Source organism: Gymnoscopelus microlampas (genome assembly GCF_963454915.1).
Source record: "Gymnoscopelus microlampas genome assembly, chromosome: 14".
NCBI classification, from domain to species: Eukaryota; Metazoa; Chordata; class Actinopteri; order Myctophiformes; family Myctophidae; genus Gymnoscopelus; species Gymnoscopelus microlampas.
In genome coordinates, this window is record NC_139951.1 from 10,284,836 (window position 1) to 10,304,821 (window position 19,986).

Consider the following 19,986-nt stretch of genomic DNA (forward strand, 5'->3'; position numbering starts at 1 on the left):
AAAATGAAAAAAATGAAATACAATAAATAATATAAATAAAATAAATGAAAAAAGTAATCGAAAAAACACGGCCCCCTCACGTATTAGGAGGGCAGTAGTAGTAGTAGTGACCAGAATCAAGGACGGGTGTTTTTGATGAATCTAACATGTTAAAAATGGAGTTTGAAGTTACAATGGGTTTGTATAGGAAGGGGGCGTGTCTGATCAAATTAATATCAAATACCTAAATACTGAATCAAGCAACTTAAAAACTGTCTGGGGGGCTCACAAAAGCCTGAGTAGACTTAGAATTTGTTTTGAAAATGAAATATCCCTTTAACCACTTAAACCTCCAGGTCTCTATACTTTGTCAGCTCCTTTTTTTCTTCTTCTCCTTTTCCTTTTTTTTTTACCGCTACATCTTCACCAAAAATAGCCGATCTACAAGCTCACATGTCACATTGTGACACACACAGAGGAATTTTATCAGTCACACCACTATTACTGTGCAGCCTACTGCCTTACTTGCCCTTGTGATGTATTTTATATAGGATGTACTTAGACCTGATTGTATGAGTCTTTCAGAGCAACAGGACTATCATATCAAGACAGTTTGCAGAGGACGCCGGACCACAGCAAAACATATTTTTTTATTATATTTAGTAGTATTAATATTTGCCAGTTTGCCTATCCACTGGCTAAGCCAGGCCTCACCTGTTTGCCATTAGTATTACAGTATGCCCTGATGAAAACAACTGGTTCTCATGTTGGCTTTTTGGCATGTTGGCAATTTAGCAATGCTAATAAACCCTGCTCCATAGTTTGAACATTGGTGCGTGATTAATGGTCACAGTTATCTATTTGATTAATAAAGGCTTTTTAACCATAACTTTTTCCTGCCTCTTGGATTGTATGAGTTTCTACTAGAACATGTTCAGAGTTCTCTCCTCAATTAGAGGTGATGTCTCCAGACTGCAGTAGAACATTTACATAAGGTACACATTTTCCTCAGGTAGTTCAGCTAGGATTAAACCCATAGCCAAATTACAATGATTAGGCTGCCTGCTCTGTTATGCACCTGTGCTTAACAGACGTAAGTGAAGTTAATTACACAATGTACCAATTCATACTTACCGATCCCCGGTTGGACCACAACTTGTTGAGTCTTGCTGGGATCCGTAGTCCCATCTAACACTATTAAATATCCTCCACTGTCTTCTATGGTCATATTTTTGATGGTGATGACTCCAGTTTCTTTGTTCAATTCTGTACGATTTATATATATATTTATATATTTGTTGCCCTTCTCTTTAGCAGCCGAGCGCCAATCCCACTTTGCAACCGGACGGTATATTCCTTCGGAAGGTATAAAGAGTTCAACAAACTTGTTGGGTTCCCCTTCTATATGCAATTCAAGGCTTCCTTGCAGTGGTATATATTTCACATCTTGTTGGCCTGTGTGGAGAAAATGAAAGCAAATCATTTCAATCAGTTAAAGCAGTTCAAAATCAGAATCATCTTCATTGTCACATCACAGGTTTAGTGTAAAACAGTGGGTGAAATTCATTTTTGTGCAAGCTCGTTTTTGATTGTTTCCAGAAAGAGAAAGAAGGGGGAGGGGAGAGAATAGAGGGAATTAAAAAAAGGCAACAAGGTGTCTACATATTTACACAAAGCATATCCATCCAATCATTATGTACAGTTGGTATTGTAACAAGATATAGTAGAATGAAAGCTTTCTCATTCCCAAACAAACACTCCTCTCTCCTGCCCAACCTTCATCTCAGTGGCTTCATGCCCTCCAAAGCTGCATATAATTTACATTCCCCTCTACAAATACATTCTGAATGTGTAATTGTCTCCGCCAGAGGTGGAGAGTATCTCCGTCCTTCCGTGTGTCCGCCAAGCTAACATTGGTCAAGCTTCACGTGACACGTGACAATATGTTGAAAGGGTGTGCTTTGATTGGCTAGCGAGACGCATGACGAAATAGAAAGCTATAAATAGGTGTCACTTCAAAAAATCATTTATATTTTTTGAAGTGAGCTTCCATCAGCCAAGCTAACATTGGTCAAGTAACACGTGACAATATGTAATATAAATAGGTAAGACAGGATTAATCAGGAACAGTACTGGCGGAGACCTGTGCTCCGAGGAGCACATTTTCTAGTTTCCAATGTTTTTATAACATTGCGTCCTGTGCCAATGAGGAGAAGTGATTTTTGTTATTCCTTAAAAACAAACAAAAACTAGAAAATGTGCTCCTCGGAGCACAGGTCTCCGCCAGTAGTAAAAAGGGAAAGTAAAATAAATAGTGTTGGGCATGTGCTGGCCTGCCCATTGACCATCAGGTCTAGAGTTCATGGGAGCCGTAGTGTGGCAGTTAGCAGGTACTCAAGTCCTCCTGAGGTGTCACCAAGCCCACACAGGGCAAATGGAGGCGGGTTAACACAAAGTAAAAATGGAGTTTTCAAACTTCTTTTAATTTTTGTTGTCATCATCATCATCGTGTTTTGTTTTGCTTGCGTTTTAGTGATGCTCTTTTTAGAAGGAGTCCATGGCCTTGAACTCGCTGAGAGCCTGAACGGGGGAGATGTGTTTCTTCTGGGAGCCTCGTCTGACACGTGTCTGACACTCCTCCGGTTCCTGATTAATCCTGTCTTACCTCACTTACACCTATTTATAGGTCTCTATTTCATCATGCGTCTCGCTAGCCAATCAAAGCACACCCTTTCAACATATTGTCACGTGTCACGTGAAGCTTGACCAATGTTAGCTAGGTGGACACACGGAAGGACGAGAACGAAAACAATAGTCTCCTGGCGGAGACAAAAATCACGCCCAGTGTGAAGTGAGCGGTGTTATTTAAGGTCATCACAGTGATGGAAGATCACTTTAAAAAAAAAGTAATTTTTTTGAAGTGCATGGTACTATTTATAGGTTATGAATTTCATCATGCGTCTCGCTAGCCCAGTGTTTATCAACCCTGGTAGAAGGTACACTTTTGTACCACGGGTGCTCAGGTGTACCGCGAAGTTTGAAGAAAGTGTGAACCCAGCCCCTCGAGAACAAAGGCGCCGATCGTCCGTCAATCGATACGGCCATCATCCGTTTCACACATGCCACGGCCGAGTCCATTCAGTGTAGCGACCATCACCCATAGGAATGCAAATATGTTGTCCTACCTGGTACTGTATAAAAAGGGCACAGGGTAGGCCAACATGCTTTGGCACTCAGTATTACTAAGTGGGTCGGAACGGGTCGATACGCGGACCTGAACGTTGTACCTGCTAAGAGGGACTGTCCTGTCCCAAAAGCCCATGTTATAACAATAACATGCCATGATGAATGTCCAACAATAAAACAATACATAAGTGTTAGTTTTCTTATAAAGTGCTTCTAAAACACTCCAGTGTGTTTGTGTCAAATCCGTGTAGTTGTTTGTAGTGTTTAATTACTCCTCCACGGAGAGAAAAACTCAGTGAAAAGAAAAACTCCGGGCGGAAAACTCGCCCCAAAACACGCTCGCCCCCATTTATTTTCGTGGACCAGCGGTTCTTGTATTCCTGTATTTGTTTTACTGAGGATAAGGTTAGAAATAAGTTTACGGTTAGCCATATTATTAGTTTTACTGAGGTTACGTTTAGGAATAAGGTTAGGTTTAGGCATAATTAATGAGGTTACGTTCAGGAATACCAGGTGAATATCACCGGATTTCCTCTGGGGTGACTGTTTTGGGGCGAGAGTTTTGGTGTTCGTCTGTAGTGGGCAACAGGGCATGCGTCCGCAATAATGCTATCAGGATCAGATAAGATTATTAGATATTATTATCAGATATTAGAAGTATATTTGGGTACCAAATATACTTACCAAAGAAGAACTTGAAGTGACCCAAGTGTATATGTGACAAGGGTGAAATGAGGGGTTCTTAAAACTTTTGTAATTTGTTTTTATTGGTGCTTAATGTGTATAATTGCCTCATTTAACTCCACCATCTTATTATTTTTGTACCAATTATTATTACGCACTGTATTGTTTATAATTGTTTTCCCCATGATCCCCTGGTCACATGTATTGAGAGACATTGAGTGGCAGAGCGGCAGTCACGCGGTCACGCCCAAGGCCACGGTCATGGCCAATGTCCCCAGACAGACTGTCACCACGGACAAATGAAAGAAGAGGGAGGTGTGGTTTGGCAGGTACAAAAGTGGAGGCGGGACCGTTTGGAAGAGAGAACAGAGCACCCAAGTGACAGAGGCGTCAGAAGAACGCAACGGCGGAGAAGGACAGCAGAGGGGAAGGTTGTGCCGAGACACGGAGTAGAGGAGTGCATAGATGAAGTAGACATACCAGCCACCTAGGAGTTTGGAAGCCGAGGTGTGCCTACATTCAAAGGAGAAACCAAGAGGAGAAAGCGATCGAACCGAAGGGGAGGAAGAGGCGAGTGAGACCAGACCATATGAGAGACGAGTGAGACCAGACCATATAAGGAGCGCTGAGACTGGAAAGTGGCGATAACGTTGCATACGCAACCAACTCAGCGCCAGGTGTAAAAACCTGGCTGGCGAGTGAGTATTCGAACAAGCAACGTTGAATCCCTGTATAACCACTGCCTGAGACAACGCAAATGTATCGTGTAAATGCACAGTGAACTGGTCTAGATCTCTATAATTGCAGGCGGAGAGAAAGAAGAGAGAAGACGAAGACGACTGGCCTCAAACCCTTTCCCATCTTACCCCCATATATGGACATGCAGCATTACCCCTGAACAAACCGTGTTGAGTATCTTGAAGCACTTTATTGGCACAGCACTTTACTTGAAAAGTATTTGTTGCACAGAAACCCCCCATGCTAAGGAACCCTTGTGATTAAGCCCCGCGTAATTTGCACAACTTTATAATTTATTTTATAGTTGTTGTGTAGATTAATTGTGTTTTGTATGTTTATATAGGTTTTATTAGTATAGTGTTTATTTGATTGTTTTTAAGGCACAGAAGCCAATGTATTAGGGACCCAATAAATATGACTTACCTTTTTTGATACACTGTATTCGTGTCCAGTTTCTTAAAGGGATATTCTCATGCCAGTGTTGTATTCTCAAAACCAAAAGTATTGAAACTTACCAGTTAACCTCGAACCTGTGAAAGCCTGAAGAAGAAGTTAAAGTGTATTCAAAGGGGACTTCCCTCTATAACAAAAGTGGCGTAGTCGACAAACAATTAGTTCAGATAGGACTCACAGTAATTACGCACCCAGCACTTTATTGTGCATTTATATTTTATTGTTGTGAGTTTTATTCTGGATTATTTATTAAAGGAGAAGAGTGCAATAGTACAAACAAATTGCAAGTCAAATGTGATACAATTTCGGCCCTGTTCACATATTTGGCGTTGGCGGCAGGACTGGTTGAGAACAAACACATGAGAATACCCTTAAGAGAAACTGTACTGTTTTGTTGTTTTTGTTGCTTTTTGTTTTTTGCTTTACGGATTCAGAATGATGATGATGGCGGTGTATCCCGGTGCCCCATGGTTACCCACCTTTGGTGGAACAGAAGGCGAGAGTAAATATAGGGAATGGAAAGACCAGATTAGAGGATTATTAAGTACCCAGGAACTACCAGAAATCAGGAAAGTTGCTATTATAATTAAAACGCTAACCAACGAAGCTAAACGGCAGATTAGTGTGGTTGAGGAGGGCGAACGCGACACAGTGGCAAAAGTTTTTAAATACTTAGATGCTTTATATAAAGAAACTGTCTCTGTCGCAGAAATGCGCTCACTATTCTATCGGTGCGCACAGCGCGCAGGAGAGAATGTACAAACTTACACCCTGAGACTTAGAGAGCTGTTTTGTGGGCTGCGGCAGCACGACCCAAGCACCGCTCCCTCCGAAGCCATTCTTCGTGATCAGTTTGTTATGGGTTTAGCTGAGGGCCCCCTGGGCCAAGCCTTAAAAATATATGCTCGACGACACCCAGATGAAGATTTTGCTGCTTTACGCGAAGAAGCCTACCTGTTAGCTGCTGAACATGGAACTACTGAAATAACGTGCCACGCTGTTAATCCTATTTCTGTCCCCTACCCTTCTCAGGACCCTGCTTGGAGAGAAAAATTAAAACAGGAAATCATGGACGACGTAAAAACTCAAATGCAAGGATTCACGCAGGAACTCATGAAGGAAATCAGACCGCTCCTCCGCACTGGCACCAATGACGCACGAGCGCGCACTCCACCGCCACCTGAGCGACGGTATACGGCCTCTCAGCGCTACGAATGGGATGAAGGAGGTAGGCCGATATGTAGCCAGTGTAGACAGGCGGGTCATATAGCGAGATTCTGTAGATCCGACCGAAGTCAGTTAAACTAGTACGCCCTGTCGCCGAGGTCCGGGGGGCAGAGGTGCAACGTTCACAAAAAAAAAGTTAAGGGCCAATGAAGTGTTTGTGGGGGAATGTCCGACAATTGGGATAACAATGGGGGGAGTCCAAATGAGGGGTTTATTAGATACGGGGTCTCAAGTCACATTGATGCAGCAGAGTTTGTTTAACGAAAAGTTCTCGCAAGATAAAATGGAAAATGGGCCTCTGGTGTTTAGCCTACGGGCAGCAAACGGCCTTGATCTACCCTATTCTGGCTATGCCATATTCGATTTAGAATTAGAAGGACTGAAAATACCGGGAAGAGGAATCGTAATTGTAAAAGATGAACATTGTATTGAGCCGCTGATCATTGGGATGAACGTAGTCCACGCAGTGTGGCATGCATTATTTAAACTCTCTGGGAGGTCTGTGTTTCCATGCCAACAGGAGAGGACACCATGGAAAAAAGCATTCGCCGCCTGTAGGAGAGTGGAGGCAGTGACCCACGAAGACGGAGCATTGGGCTATGTGTGGCCTGTCGGCCGACGGAGAATCCGAGTCCCCGCCCGCAGTGAGTTAGTAGTATGGGGCCGTGCCTGGAAAGGTCCAAATGGAGCCGAATACGAGGCCCTGATGGAGGCCATGCCGGAAGGAACTGATCTGGGAGTGGCCCGAGCGTTGGTCACCGTGCGTAATGGCCGAGTCCCCGTGCGCATCTGCAACCCCCACGCGTATAGCGTGACCGTGGGCAGACATCAAAAGTTAGGGAAGCTATATCCAGTGGAGGAGGCCGACGTCCGTGGACGACGAGACCTGAACCTGTCCCTAGGAACCGACGGAGCCGTGGAAGTGTCCCTGGTGAGCATCGAAGACGAGGGACCCGTGAAGACCTTACCTGAGGAGATGGAGGCGTTGACCCGGCGAGATGACCTACCTGACCAGCAGAGAGAAGAGCTGCATGCGATGATGTGTAAATGGAAGAAGGTGTTTGCAGTCCATAATGAAGATTTTGGGCAGACGGACGTGGTGCAACACCAAATACCAACTGGAGACGCGGCACCCATCCGCGAGAGGCACCGACCGCTGCCGCCCTCCATGTATAGAGAAATGAAGACCTTATTGAGTGACATGCTGGACAAGGGAGTGATAAAAGAGAGTTGCAGTCCCTGGGCAGCGCCCATTGTCCTGGTGAAGAAGAAAGATGGCAGCTGGCGTTTCTGTGTCGACTACCGTAAACTGAATGCCGTGACGCACAAAGATGCCTTCCCTTTACCTCGGATTGAAGAGACTTTAACAAGCCTGACCAAGGCTCAGTGGTTCTCCACACTCGACCTGGCCAGCGGTTATTGGCAGGTGGGTATGGACCCTCGGGATCGAGAAAAGACAGCGTTTACCACCCCTTTAGGACTGTTCGAGTTCCAACGTATGCCGTTCGGTTTATGTAACGCCCCCGCGACCTTCCAAAGATTAATGCAGCGATGCTTGAGTGGCCAGGTGACAGAGTCATTATTAGTGTACCTCGATGACATTATTGTATATTCACCTGACTTTTCCTCTCACATGCAGCACCTTGACCAGGTTTTCGAGCGGCTGTGGAGACACGGATTGAAACTGCGCCTCGATAAATGCAAGCTTCTCCAACCGGAGGTAAAGTTCTTGGGCCACGTTGTAGACAAAGAGGGAGTGCGCCCGGACCCTGAAAAGTTGGCTGCGGTAAGAGACTGGACCCCACCCTCGACTGTCCGCGAGGTCCGCGCTTTTCTAGGTCTGGCTGGTTATTATCGCCGCTTCGTGTCCTCATTTGCTGCCATAGCTAGGCCGTTAAATAGTTTGTTGATCGGAGTCCCGAATGATGTGAAGTCCCATCAGTGTAAAATAGAGTGGTCCCCTGAATGCCAAAACTCGTTTGATGCTCTTAAAACTGCCCTTACGCAGGCTCCAATACTGGCTTATGCAGATTATGATCGACCGTTTGTAGTGTATACTGATGCGAGTGGCCGCGGGCTCGGCGCCGTTCTGGCACAGGTCCAAGATGGCCAGGAGCGAGTAATCGCCTACGCCAGCCGAAGTCTACACCCTACCGAACAAAATGATGCAAATTATAGCTCCTTTAAATTAGAACTCTTGGCACTTAAATGGGCAGTGACCGAAAAATTTAAAGATTACTTAACTGGCGCTCATTTTACGATTTATACAGATAACAATCCTGTTGCGCATCTTCAAACAGCTCGACTAGGCGCGGTGGAACAGCGCTGGGCAGCCCAGCTAGCATCATTCACCTATGATATAAAGTACCGACCTGGAAAAAGCAATGCGAACGCAGATGCCCTGTCTAGGTTCCCTGTTCAACCTGTAGGAGTGGCCGTAGTGGAGTTGGCACCGGTGGAGAGAGAGGACGGGTGGGCTGGAGCTGAGTGGCGGGGAACACAGGATCGAGATCCGGACGTCCAGATGGTGAAGAGTTGCGTAGAGCGGAGGAAACTGCCTACCCTTATGGAGAAGAGGAGTTGGTCACGGGAAGCCAGGCAAATGTTACGACAGTGGGACCGGTTGCGCATCAGAGACAATGTGTTGTATAGGCAAGTGATTGATCAGCATACACAAGAATGTTACTTACAGCTTGTTTGTCCAGGGGCGCGACGAGAGGAGGTGTGGAAAGGACTCCATGAGGCCTCGGCACACGCCGGAGTGGACCGGACTTTGGCGCAGCTTCGGCGCCGGTTCTACTGGCCGGGCATGGAGGGGGCGGTGCGACAGTTCCAGCGAGGTTGTGTTGCCTGCAGCCTACTGAAAGACAGGATAGAGCCCAGGGCCCCCTTACAGCCATTCGAAGTATCGTATCCTATGGAGGTAGTGGCTATTGATTTTCTCACATTAGGTAGGCCGAATGACGCATGGCAGAATATTCTTGTAGCAACCGATTTATTCACCAGGTACAGTTGGGCTATTCCAACGCGTGACCAAACTGCGCCCACGACTGTCCGTGCGCTTTGGACACATATTATTCAGCCATTCGGTTGCCCGGCTCGTTTCCATTCGGACCGAGGCCCGAATTTTGAATCCGAATTAATGCAGCAATTGTGTCATACATACGGTATTACTAAGAGTCGCACCACCCCTTACCACCCAGCTGGTAATGGGGGGGTGGAGAGGTTTAATCAAACACTGTTAAACATGTTGCGCTCTCTAGATACTGATCGCCAAGGCAGATGGAATGAACACTTACCTGAGTTAGTACACGCTTATAACAATACTGAACATGGTGCGACAGGTTATGCGCCTGCGTACTTAATGTTTGGTCGCCACCTGAGGCGTCCGGTAGATGTAGCATTAGGAGTACCGTTGTCACCAAATCGAATGGGAGTGGGAGATTGGGTGCAAGATCACCAGAAACGAATGGCCACAGCGTATAGGACAGCCGAGAAAAAAATGGTGCATATAGCAGGACAGCGTAAACAGGTCTATGACCGCCGAGCCGGTATGCCACCATTGTTACCTGGAGAGAGGGTGTGGGTACGAAACCGGAACCGACAGGGACAAGGTAAACTGGGCCCATGGTGGGACCCAGAACCTTTTGTGGTATTGGAGAGGGTGGGGGATGCGGGCCTAGTATACAGGATCCGACCTGAAAAAGGAGGGCGAGATAGAACGATCCATAGGAATGCATTAAAAGTGTGTATAGCCCCCAGGTCACCGATGGAGAGCCCCGAACCTGCCCCAGTAGCCGAACCGGTGGGACCAATATGGCCGCCTTATGTAGGGTTTTTCCCCGGTCCTAGGGAACCTGAAGGTCCGCGGCGCTCTGGAAGAGCGAACCAAGGACAGCCACCTGAGAGGTACGGGCATGACGTTTAGAACCAGTTGCCAGGGACTGCCAACGAAAAAGTAGGGGGGAATGTGACAAGGGTGAAATGAGGGGTTCTTAAAACTTTTGTAATTTGTTTTTATTGGTGCTTAATGTGTATAATTGCCTCATTTAACCCCACCATCTTATTATTTTTGTACCAATTATTATTACGCACTGTATTGTTTATAATTGTTTTCCCCATGATCCCCTGGTCACATGTATTGAGAGACATTGAGTGGCAGAGCGGCAGTCACGCGGTCACGCCCAAGGCCACGGTCATGGCCAATGTCCCCAGACAGACTGTCACCACGGACAAATGAAAGAAGAGGGAGGTGTGGTTTGGCAGGTACAAAAGTGGAGGCGGGACCGTTTGGAAGAGAGAACAGAGCACCCAAGTGACAGAGGCGTCAGTGAGGAGAAGGACAGCAGAGGGGAAGGTTGTGCCGAGACACGGAGTAGAGGAGTGCATAGATGAAGTAGACATACCAGCCACCTAGGAGTTTGGAAGCCGAGGTGTGCCTACATTCAAAGGAGAAACCAAGAGGAGAAAGCGATCGAACCGAAGGGGAGGAAGAGGCGAGTGAGACCAGACCATATGAGAGACGAGTGAGACCAGACCATATAAGGAGCGCTGAGACTGGAAAGTGGCGATAACGTTGCATACGCAACCAACTCAGCGCCAGGTGTAAAAACCTGGCTGGCGAGTGAGTATTCGAACAAGCAACGTTGAATCCCTGTATAACCACTGCCTGAGACAACGCAAATGTATCGTGTAAATGCACAGTGAACTGGTCTAGATCTCTATAATTGCAGGCGGAGAGAAAGAAGAGAGAAGACGAAGACGACTGGCCTCAAACCCTTTCCCATCTTACCCCCATATATGGACATGCAGCATTACCCCTGAACAAACCGTGTTGAGTATCTTGAAGCACTTTATTGGCACAGCACTTTACTTGAAAAGTATTTGTTGCACAGAAACCCCCCATGCTAAGGAACCCTTGTGATTAAGCCCCGCGTAATTTGCACAACTTTATAATTTATTTTATAGTTGTTGTGTAGATTAATTGTGTTTTGTATGTTTATATAGGTTTTATTAGTATAGTGTTTATTTGATTGTTTTTAAGGCACAGAAGCCAATGTATTAGGGACCCAATAAATATGACTTACCTTTTTTGATACACTGTATTCGTGTCCAGTTTCTTAAAGGGATATTCTCATGCCAGTGTTGTATTCTCAAAACCAAAAGTATTGAAACTTACCAGTTAACCTCGAACCTGTGAAAGCCTGAAGAAGAAGTTAAAGTGTATTCAAAGGGGACTTCCCTCTATAACAAAAGTGGCGTAGTCGACAAACAATTAGTTCAGATAGGACTCACAGTAATTACGCACCCAGCACTTTATTGTGCATTTATATTTTATTGTTGTGAGTTTTATTCTGGATTATTTATTAAAGGAGAAGAGTGCAATAGTACAAACAAATTGCAAGTCAAATGTGATACAATTTCGGCCCTGTTCACATATATATTTGTAATGGTCAAGGTTTCTTTATACCTGCCCAATAATCTCTCTCTGTGTGTGTGTGTGTGTGTGTGTGTGTGTGTGTGTGTGTGTGTGTGTGTGTGTGTGTGTGTGTGTGTGTGTGTGTGTGTGTGTGTGTATGTGTGTATGTATGTATGTATATATATATATATATATATATATATATATATATATATATATATATATATATATATATATATATATATATATATATATATATATATATATATATATATATATATATATACATATATATATATACATACATACATACATACATACATACATACATACATACATACATACATACATACATATACACACACACACACACACACACACACACACACACACACACACACACACAGACATACATACATACATACATACATACATACACAGAGGTGGACAGTAACAGAGTAAATTTACTTGAGTACTGTACTTAAGTACATATTCTGACCTATGATGACATGTCAATGAATGTTGTTAGTTTCTGGGAAGTCGGGAGGTCAAGAAATTCCACAGAAAAGGGAATTAGAATCTCAAGAAGGGGAAGTGTACCGGATTGCCTGATGGAGTCATCATTATTAGGAAAAGTGGCCATATAATTGCATGTGTCTGTGTAGTCCATGGACCACTGGTTGAGAAACAGTGGGATGTATCATGGAATGCATGCATACAGTAGCAAGTCTTAGCAAAGCAAAGCACTAATCTTAGCTTTAATCTCATCCAACACAACAGTGGTCCCCAGGTTGATTCTTAATCAGGGTGGTGGTCCCTGGTTCACAATCAGTTGAAAACCCCTGCTTTAGAGAGTTTAAAACTATAAATCTCACTGGAGTTTAGGCTATAGCACTAGTATTTAGCACATAGCAGTGACATATGGTACTTTTTTTGCCTTGAATATTCTTCAAAGGCAAAGAGTGACATGCTTTGTTTTTTTTGCCTTGAAAACAATGCATGCACCTTGAATGGGGAAACTTTTTTATTTTATTAGGACTCAGAATCACAAAAAGTGCCTGGGCTGGGACCCATTCAAATGACCACTCCTGGGTCCTGACACCCACTAACTACATTGAAAACCTAACATCACTGCTACTGCTTAGATGAGGAGTTATTGTGTTGCATTAGCATTGCTGAGGTTTTAGACATATTATAGTTTGTTCAAGACAGTATATTTAAATGAATATTTTTTTGAATATTTTGTGGTTATTTGGTTATTTTGTGCTGCACCACTAGGCTATAAAGATATTCATTTAGATTACTTGTTTTGAACCAATGCTGCACTAATTTGACTTGTGATTTAAAAAATTACAGCAATTCATTGATGTGAAAAATAAGAAATGTACTTTTAATTTTACTTGTACTTTAATTAATGTAATTAGTTAATTTAATTTAATGTCATTTTAAAAGCATTTACTCTTGAATACTTAAGTACATTTAAAAGCAAGGACTTTTTTACTCTTACTTGAGTAATATTTTGACTGAGCTACTTTTACTTGTAGTGGAGTAAATTTAACCATGAGTACTCTGTACTCTTACTCAGGTATCTGCCGTATTGTTCAATAAAAAGCATTTTAATCGGATCAGCGGCCATTTTATTTTATTTTTTTGTAATGTATCTGAGTGCAATACACCTTCCAACCAGTAATGTCGCATCGTTGAAAGCATCGGAGAAAATTTGGAGAAAATGGCTGGCCATCGGATTAAAAAGCTTTTTATTGAACAATAGGGAACATACAGGTACTTAGACCTTTTGCGGCTCAACATGTTACATCCGTGGCATGGGGGTCAGCACTTTATATTTGAAATCTGAACGTTTATGTAGCAGTCGTGAATGTAAAAAAATGTGGTTCCTTTACGCTTGTGACAAACGAGCGTCATGTGAACCATGGCTACCTCGGATCAAGACCATCATAGATGTAATTTTGTATCGATTTTGACATTTGCATTTATTAGGAAAGTAAAAGCAGTGGTGGAAAGTAACTAAGTACATTTACTTAAGTACAACTTTACTTCAGTATTTCTTTATTTATTTTTACTTCTACTACTCCACTACATTAGTTTGCCCAACTTGAGAGCTTGTAGATTTGATACATTTGAAAACTTGAAATGGGACATTCAGCATAATGTGTATGTGTACTTTTACTTTTGGTACTTTAAGTAGGCTACATTTTGATGCCAATACCTTTGTACTTTTACTCATATACATTTTGAATATGGGAAAAAAAATGTACTTTTTTCACCACTGAGTAAAAGTCAGACCCGATCAAATACATCTAGATTCTATAGTCTTGATCCAAGGCTAGCAGGTAACCTTGCGATGATCAAAGCATCACATACCTGAACCTGATGATATGCTGAGTCCATTAATCGCTGCCAACAGCCAGTAGATGATGCACAACGGAGCTCTGCGTATGCCCATAATGACAGGCAGAATAAGAACTTTGAAACAACTCACAACGGTAATGGCGGCTGGGTTACAACTAAGAAGCAGCAGTAAAGACTGGTATAAATGAACGGTTTGGCCAGGGGGGCAGAGAGTAGACCCGTTGAGACTTGAAAGTGAAAGTTGGGAATTTCCCCAGTGGAAAATATGGTTCATCTGTAAAGTGTCTTTGGTTTACACCTTGTGGTTAAATTGTGCAATTGAAGTTAATACACAGTAAATACGTGTGTGTGTATGTATGCTTGATTGATTGAATACTTTATTAACAGTTTGCCAAAAAAAAGCACAGAAAGTACAGTTCTATACAAAAGGATGCTAAAAGGATTAAACCCAAGAAAGCACTATGGCTTGTTTCCAATATTCAATTCATCGAAACATTGACAAACAATAGGCTACTATGCAAACACATCATATAAACGAGTAGTAATCAAAAAGAAGTTGGGGGGGGGGGGGGTCATTACTGGTGATAGGCTTACCTTTTACAGTATTCAAAGTTACAGAATAATAGCACTGAATCAACTTCTGCTGTAGGCTATGCCAAGCAGTAAAAGGCACTGTTTAGTCATGAACACTAAGCAATTAGCATAATGATCTTTCGCCCAAAACCTGGAATTTTTTGCTTTAGTTAAATAACTGAGTCTAAAGACCACGTTTGTGATGTCCAGAAATGCATCTTTTACCATGGTGCAATCATGCCAGATGCCACTGGCACTGCCACATGTCCTTAAAAGCATAATTTGCAATACAAATGTAACAATTAAAGGTAGGGTAAGTGATTTTCTTTGGTTAAAGGGACTACACCATGAATTTAAAAAATAATAATAATATTCAATATCATATTGTTTATGTCCCTCAAACGTTTTTCAAAAGGTTTGAGCCTAAATCAAGCCTCAGATATACTCATTCCAACTAACTTCTCTCTGGCTTTAAAGCACTTTCACCTGCAATACCACATTGTCCTGTTTGGCACGGGGCGCTATTGAGCCAGTTTGTATGCATGTTATCTCCTGGTTCTGTGTGGAAAAAGTAAAAAAAAATAAAAAAAATAAAAACGTTTTTTTTTTCTTTTTGGTTGGAACTGAAAAACCTGCTAGTGACATACATTTGGTGACATCACCAAATTTACCAAATCAGTTTGGCCTGTTTTTAGACCAATTTACAGAAAACCCCAGATTTGCTGTGAAAGCCTGAGTGTTCAAACTGGGGTATTTTTGAGGATAGAAGAGGTAGGGGAGACCAAAAACACACAAAAAAGAAGAAAAAGTTAAAATTCATGGTGTAGTCCCTTTAAAATAAGTGTTAAATAGATCTTTATTCTGATAGTACTCATTGCTATAGAGTGTTTGTTCAGTAAAAGAAGTCTCCTTGTCTCTCCAGCTCTTTATAAAACAGAAAATGCATTTTCGTTTCAGTTTCAGTTTCATTTCCAATTTTATCCAATCAGGATATAGATTAAACAAGTGAAATTGGAAGTGATGACACTAAGAAATGAGCAGGCAAAATTGGAACTGGAACACTATAAAAATGAAGCTTAAAAATGGGTACTTTCTCCTGATTGGCTGAGATTTTGACACCTACCGGAAAATGTATTTTCTGTTTATTAAAGAGCTGGAGAGACGGGGAGAGGAGACTCCTGTTACTGAACAAACACTCTATAGCAATGATTACTATCAGAATATAGTGCTTTAACCTTTTAAAAAAATATCACTTACCCTACCTTTAAGTAGAAACCAGGAAATGGCTCAGTCAACTTAGGAAGATGCTCATATAGGCCTAATGGATTCGAACCCTGTCTCTGTGGTGGTAGACAGGCACTTTACCCCTGTGCCACCTCGACACTTTGGTATGTGGCACTGACCTCTAGTGGCATGATTATTCCACTAGAGGTCAGGAGAGGCTCATTATAGGTTCAAAATCGGCTCTTATCAATAGTACAGTATAAAAAATGTGGAGAAGACATTTAAAAAGAGAAGAAACAGGAAATAGCCTATCCCAACACCCAGTGTCTCTTAAAATATTGTATTCTGTGCTAGTTATCGTCACCATCAATTAACGTAATAATAACACCAAGCAGGCAATTGAACCATACTCAAATGTCAGTTCACTGCCATGTGTCAATTCACTTGTGCCTGGTTCAGTTGGTTCTCCTCTGAAGTTCTCCTTATACGTTTGGACCCTGGTTAAAAAGAAATGATTGAGCAGTTAAACTATCAGACTATAATACTTTTTGTCTAAAAGGTCCGACCAAAAAAATCCTTGCGGACTTGTTTCCGTTGGGGTCCTTGAAATAATTTCATAGTTATTTATAGTAGCAACCAAACATTTCAATTCAACATAAAAATACAGAGAAAAAACACACTATGTACAAAAAAAAAAGAAGCATGAACAATAAAAAATATATACAAAAAAAGGTGAGGGGGGGGTCGTCTGTCTACCAGGAAACTGGTACTAGCTCTTGTGGCTTCCAGAAAGACGAGTTTTTAGGGCTGTTTTAAATGAGCCCAGCGAACTGCATTTTTTGAGGGATGGGGTTAGACTATTCCATACCTTATTGGTGGCCGTTCTGTAGAAGGAGAATTTTCCCATGTTTGTTTTATGGGTGGGTGGTACCAGATTGTTGTTTACACTCCCTCTAGTTTCGTGACTGTGGGTGTCACTAACTTTTTGGAGGTATTTAGACAGATAAGCGGTACCAAAATATAAGTCATGCGGTATCAAGAAGACTCACCCCAAAACCAACTCACCCCAGAGGTAGGAAAACTCACCCCGGAAGACTCACCCCAGAGGTAGGAAAACTCACCCCCAAGATTTTCGGGGGTAGGAACACTCACCCCAGGACCTGAGAAAACTCACCCCGGAAGACTCACCCCAACTTTGTGGAAAACTCACCCCAATGTTTAAAAAAAGGTAGACCTACCGGCTTGTGAGCTTTCCATTTTCACAGAATGCTTTCATAATGTGAGCTTTCCATTTTCACAGAATGCTTTCATAATGATGTTTAATCCATATCTGGATTAATCCATATCTGGATTAAATTCTTTCTTTGAAGGTATAGAATTACCAAATTATGTTGTTCAATTACATTTAGCTAATTAAAGTGCTTTAAATACAAGGTAGATTTCATCAAAAAAGTGAACAAGGAATGCAATAGCATGGTCATTTGCTATGTGTCTCCAGCTCCACACCTTGCCCCATCCACCTATTAGATATCAAACAATGAATCATTAAGTGGAATGGGATATTAGTGTTAAGTGGTCAACCCCCCTCCTCCCCTTCACTCCTGTGCCCCCCATCAAACAAACAAACAAACAAAGGTAGGAACCCAGAGAAATTAACATTCCAATGTCAAATTATGTTGTTAAATTACATTTAGCTAATTAAAGTGCTTTAAATACAAGGTAGATTTCATCAGAAAAGTGAACATTCCAATGTGTATAATGCAAACAAATACTTACTTAACAAAGAAAAATTAAGAAAAACTCCAGTGAAGGTAAAACACAGGTATAATGTTTTGTTTTCTGTGTGAACACATTTGTGAGAAAAGCTTTTGGTAAGCATTATTGAACTTTAGTTACTATTAGATATACATTTCACTATTGTAAGCATTATTGAACTTTAGTTACTATTAGATATACATTTCACTATTGTAAAACATGCATTAAACACTTTCCCCTATTTTTACCTAGGATATTTAGTTACCTACTACTTTGCTGGTATAAATGATAACAGTATAGAACATTGCATTGCATTGCATTTCTGCTGAAATCAATATAATCTTGCCTCCTGTCTACATGGACAATGATGACAATATTTTAAACACAAAAATATCATTGAACAACATAATTTGGTAATTCTATACCTTCAAAGACAGAATTTAATCCAGTATGGATTAAACGTGTCTCATTATGAAAGCATTCTGTGAAAAAGGAGAGCTCACAAGCCGGTAGATGTGCCTTTTTTAAACATACAGACTTGGTGTAGAGGGGAAAGGTTAAACCCACCCACAAAACAAAAACTCACTGTACTTTACACCATTGACTTTTTCTGGGGTGAGTTTTCCTACCCCCGGGGTGAGTGTTCCGGGGTGAGTTTTCTCAGGTCCTGGGGTGAGTTTACCCACCCCCCGGGGTGAGTGTTCCTACCCCCGGGGTGAGTTTTCCTTTTTCAGTTGGGGTGAGTTTGTATTGGGGTGAGTCTTCTTGTATTCAGTCATGCAACCATGTGAGTTTTTTTCCGCACACAGTAGGCCTTGTAATCAAGTCAAGTCATCTTTATTTATATAGCACATTTAAAAACAATAGAAGTTTACCTTAAAGGTAGTGTAAGTAATTTACTTTGGTTAAAATACGTGTTAAATAGCTCTATTGTGATAGTACTCATTGCTATAGAGTGTTTGTTCAGTAAAAGGAGTCTCCCATGTCTCTCCAGCTCTTTCAGAAAATGCATTTTCAGTGCTCTCTCCTGATTGGCTTAAACTTTGTCACCTACCTGAAAATGTACTATATTCATGTTTACTAAAGAGCTGGAGAGACCCCTGTGACCTAACAAACGCTCTGTAGCAATGATTACTATCAGAATATAGTTCTTTAACCTTTTTAACAAAAACAATATAATTACCAAAACATATCACTTACCCTACCTTTAAGTGCCTCCCAATCTAGAGAGACAAAACCAACAACATACAGTATATAGACCACAGTCCATAGTCCACAATAGCCCCATTTAGTACCTCTCCCTCCGCTATGTAGCTCCGAGATGAGGTCCTACGTGGAGCGGTGCCGTATGGTTGAAAAATGTCCGCACATTTTCCACTTTACATGTTTCTTACCCCTTTCTGCACATCGTATCCAAAAAGTAAAGGTATTCTGAAATGATCACAGATGTTTGAAATTTGAACTCACCATAAAATCCATCCAACGAGTTGAAAAAAGTGTTTAAATCGCTTCTCTCCTCAGCCGGTTCAATAATATTATGCATTAGAAGATGCAATTCAACATTTGACCAGTAGGGTAATCAGTAATGTTATCTCTATGGGCGCAACTCTTGCGCAATGTCTTAAAAACATGTAACCGGCGGAGGAGAGAGGCGAATAAAGTGCTTTTTTCAACTCGTTGGATAGATTTTATGGTGAGTTAAAATTTCAAACATCTGTGATCATTTCAGAATACCTTTACTTTTTGGATACGATGTGCAGAAAGTGGTAAGAAACATGTAAAGTGGAAAATGTGCGGACATTTTTCAACCATACGGCAGAGATAAACATGGAACCTCATCTCGGAGCTATACAGCGGAGGGTGAGGTTCCGATTGGAGCTAAGTCCACAAAAGCAATATTAGTACACAAAATATGTAAATTACAAAGTAATTTAAAATAAAATAAACAATACAAAAATAACTGAACAGACTGCGCTAAAAGCAAGACAAGGTGGGTCTTTAAATTAGATTTAAAATTGTCAATGGTGGGGCTTAACTTAATGTGGGATGGAAGATTATTCCAAAATTGAGGGGCAGCAACAGCGAAGGCCCGGTCACCTTTGGCTTTGAGGTGTATTCGGGGAACTGAAAGGAGCTAGAGATGGAGATAGGCAATTCAGGGCTTTAAAAACAAAAAGTTTTATACAAAAAATAATTCTATATTTCACTGGTAATCAATGCAGTTGGACCAAAACAGGCGTGTGCTTTCGTTTCTTAGTTCCACTTAATGAATAAACTTTGGCATGCGTGTATGCGTGCATAAGTGAGTGCACATAGTGCATGTGTATCATAATTCTACTCAAATTTCTCAATGGTAAGCCAAACAAATAAATAAAGAT

General features: G+C 41.9%; 1 protein-coding gene across 3 annotated transcripts in view; it reads right to left on the reverse strand.

Moving 5' to 3' along the window:
- The window catches only part of LOC311059889 (uncharacterized protein), a 55,229-nt gene extending 41,037 nt beyond the window's left edge, over positions 1-14,192 (reverse strand). For 2 of the 3 annotated variants that reach the window (XR_014602225.1, XR_014602226.1), the window contains exons 1-2: positions 14,069-14,192; positions 1,114-1,434 (exon numbers count right to left, since the gene is read on the reverse strand). Coding sequence is in view for 1 of the 3 variants with exons in the window: in XM_084077998.1 (XP_083934124.1) it covers positions 14,069-14,150 (82 nt within the window). In the remaining 2 variants the exon portion in view is untranslated. The remainder of the gene's footprint in view (positions 1-1,113; positions 1,435-14,068) is intronic. The other variant, XM_084077998.1, reaches the window with a different exon arrangement.
- Positions 14,193-19,986: the final 5,794 nt, after the last annotated feature.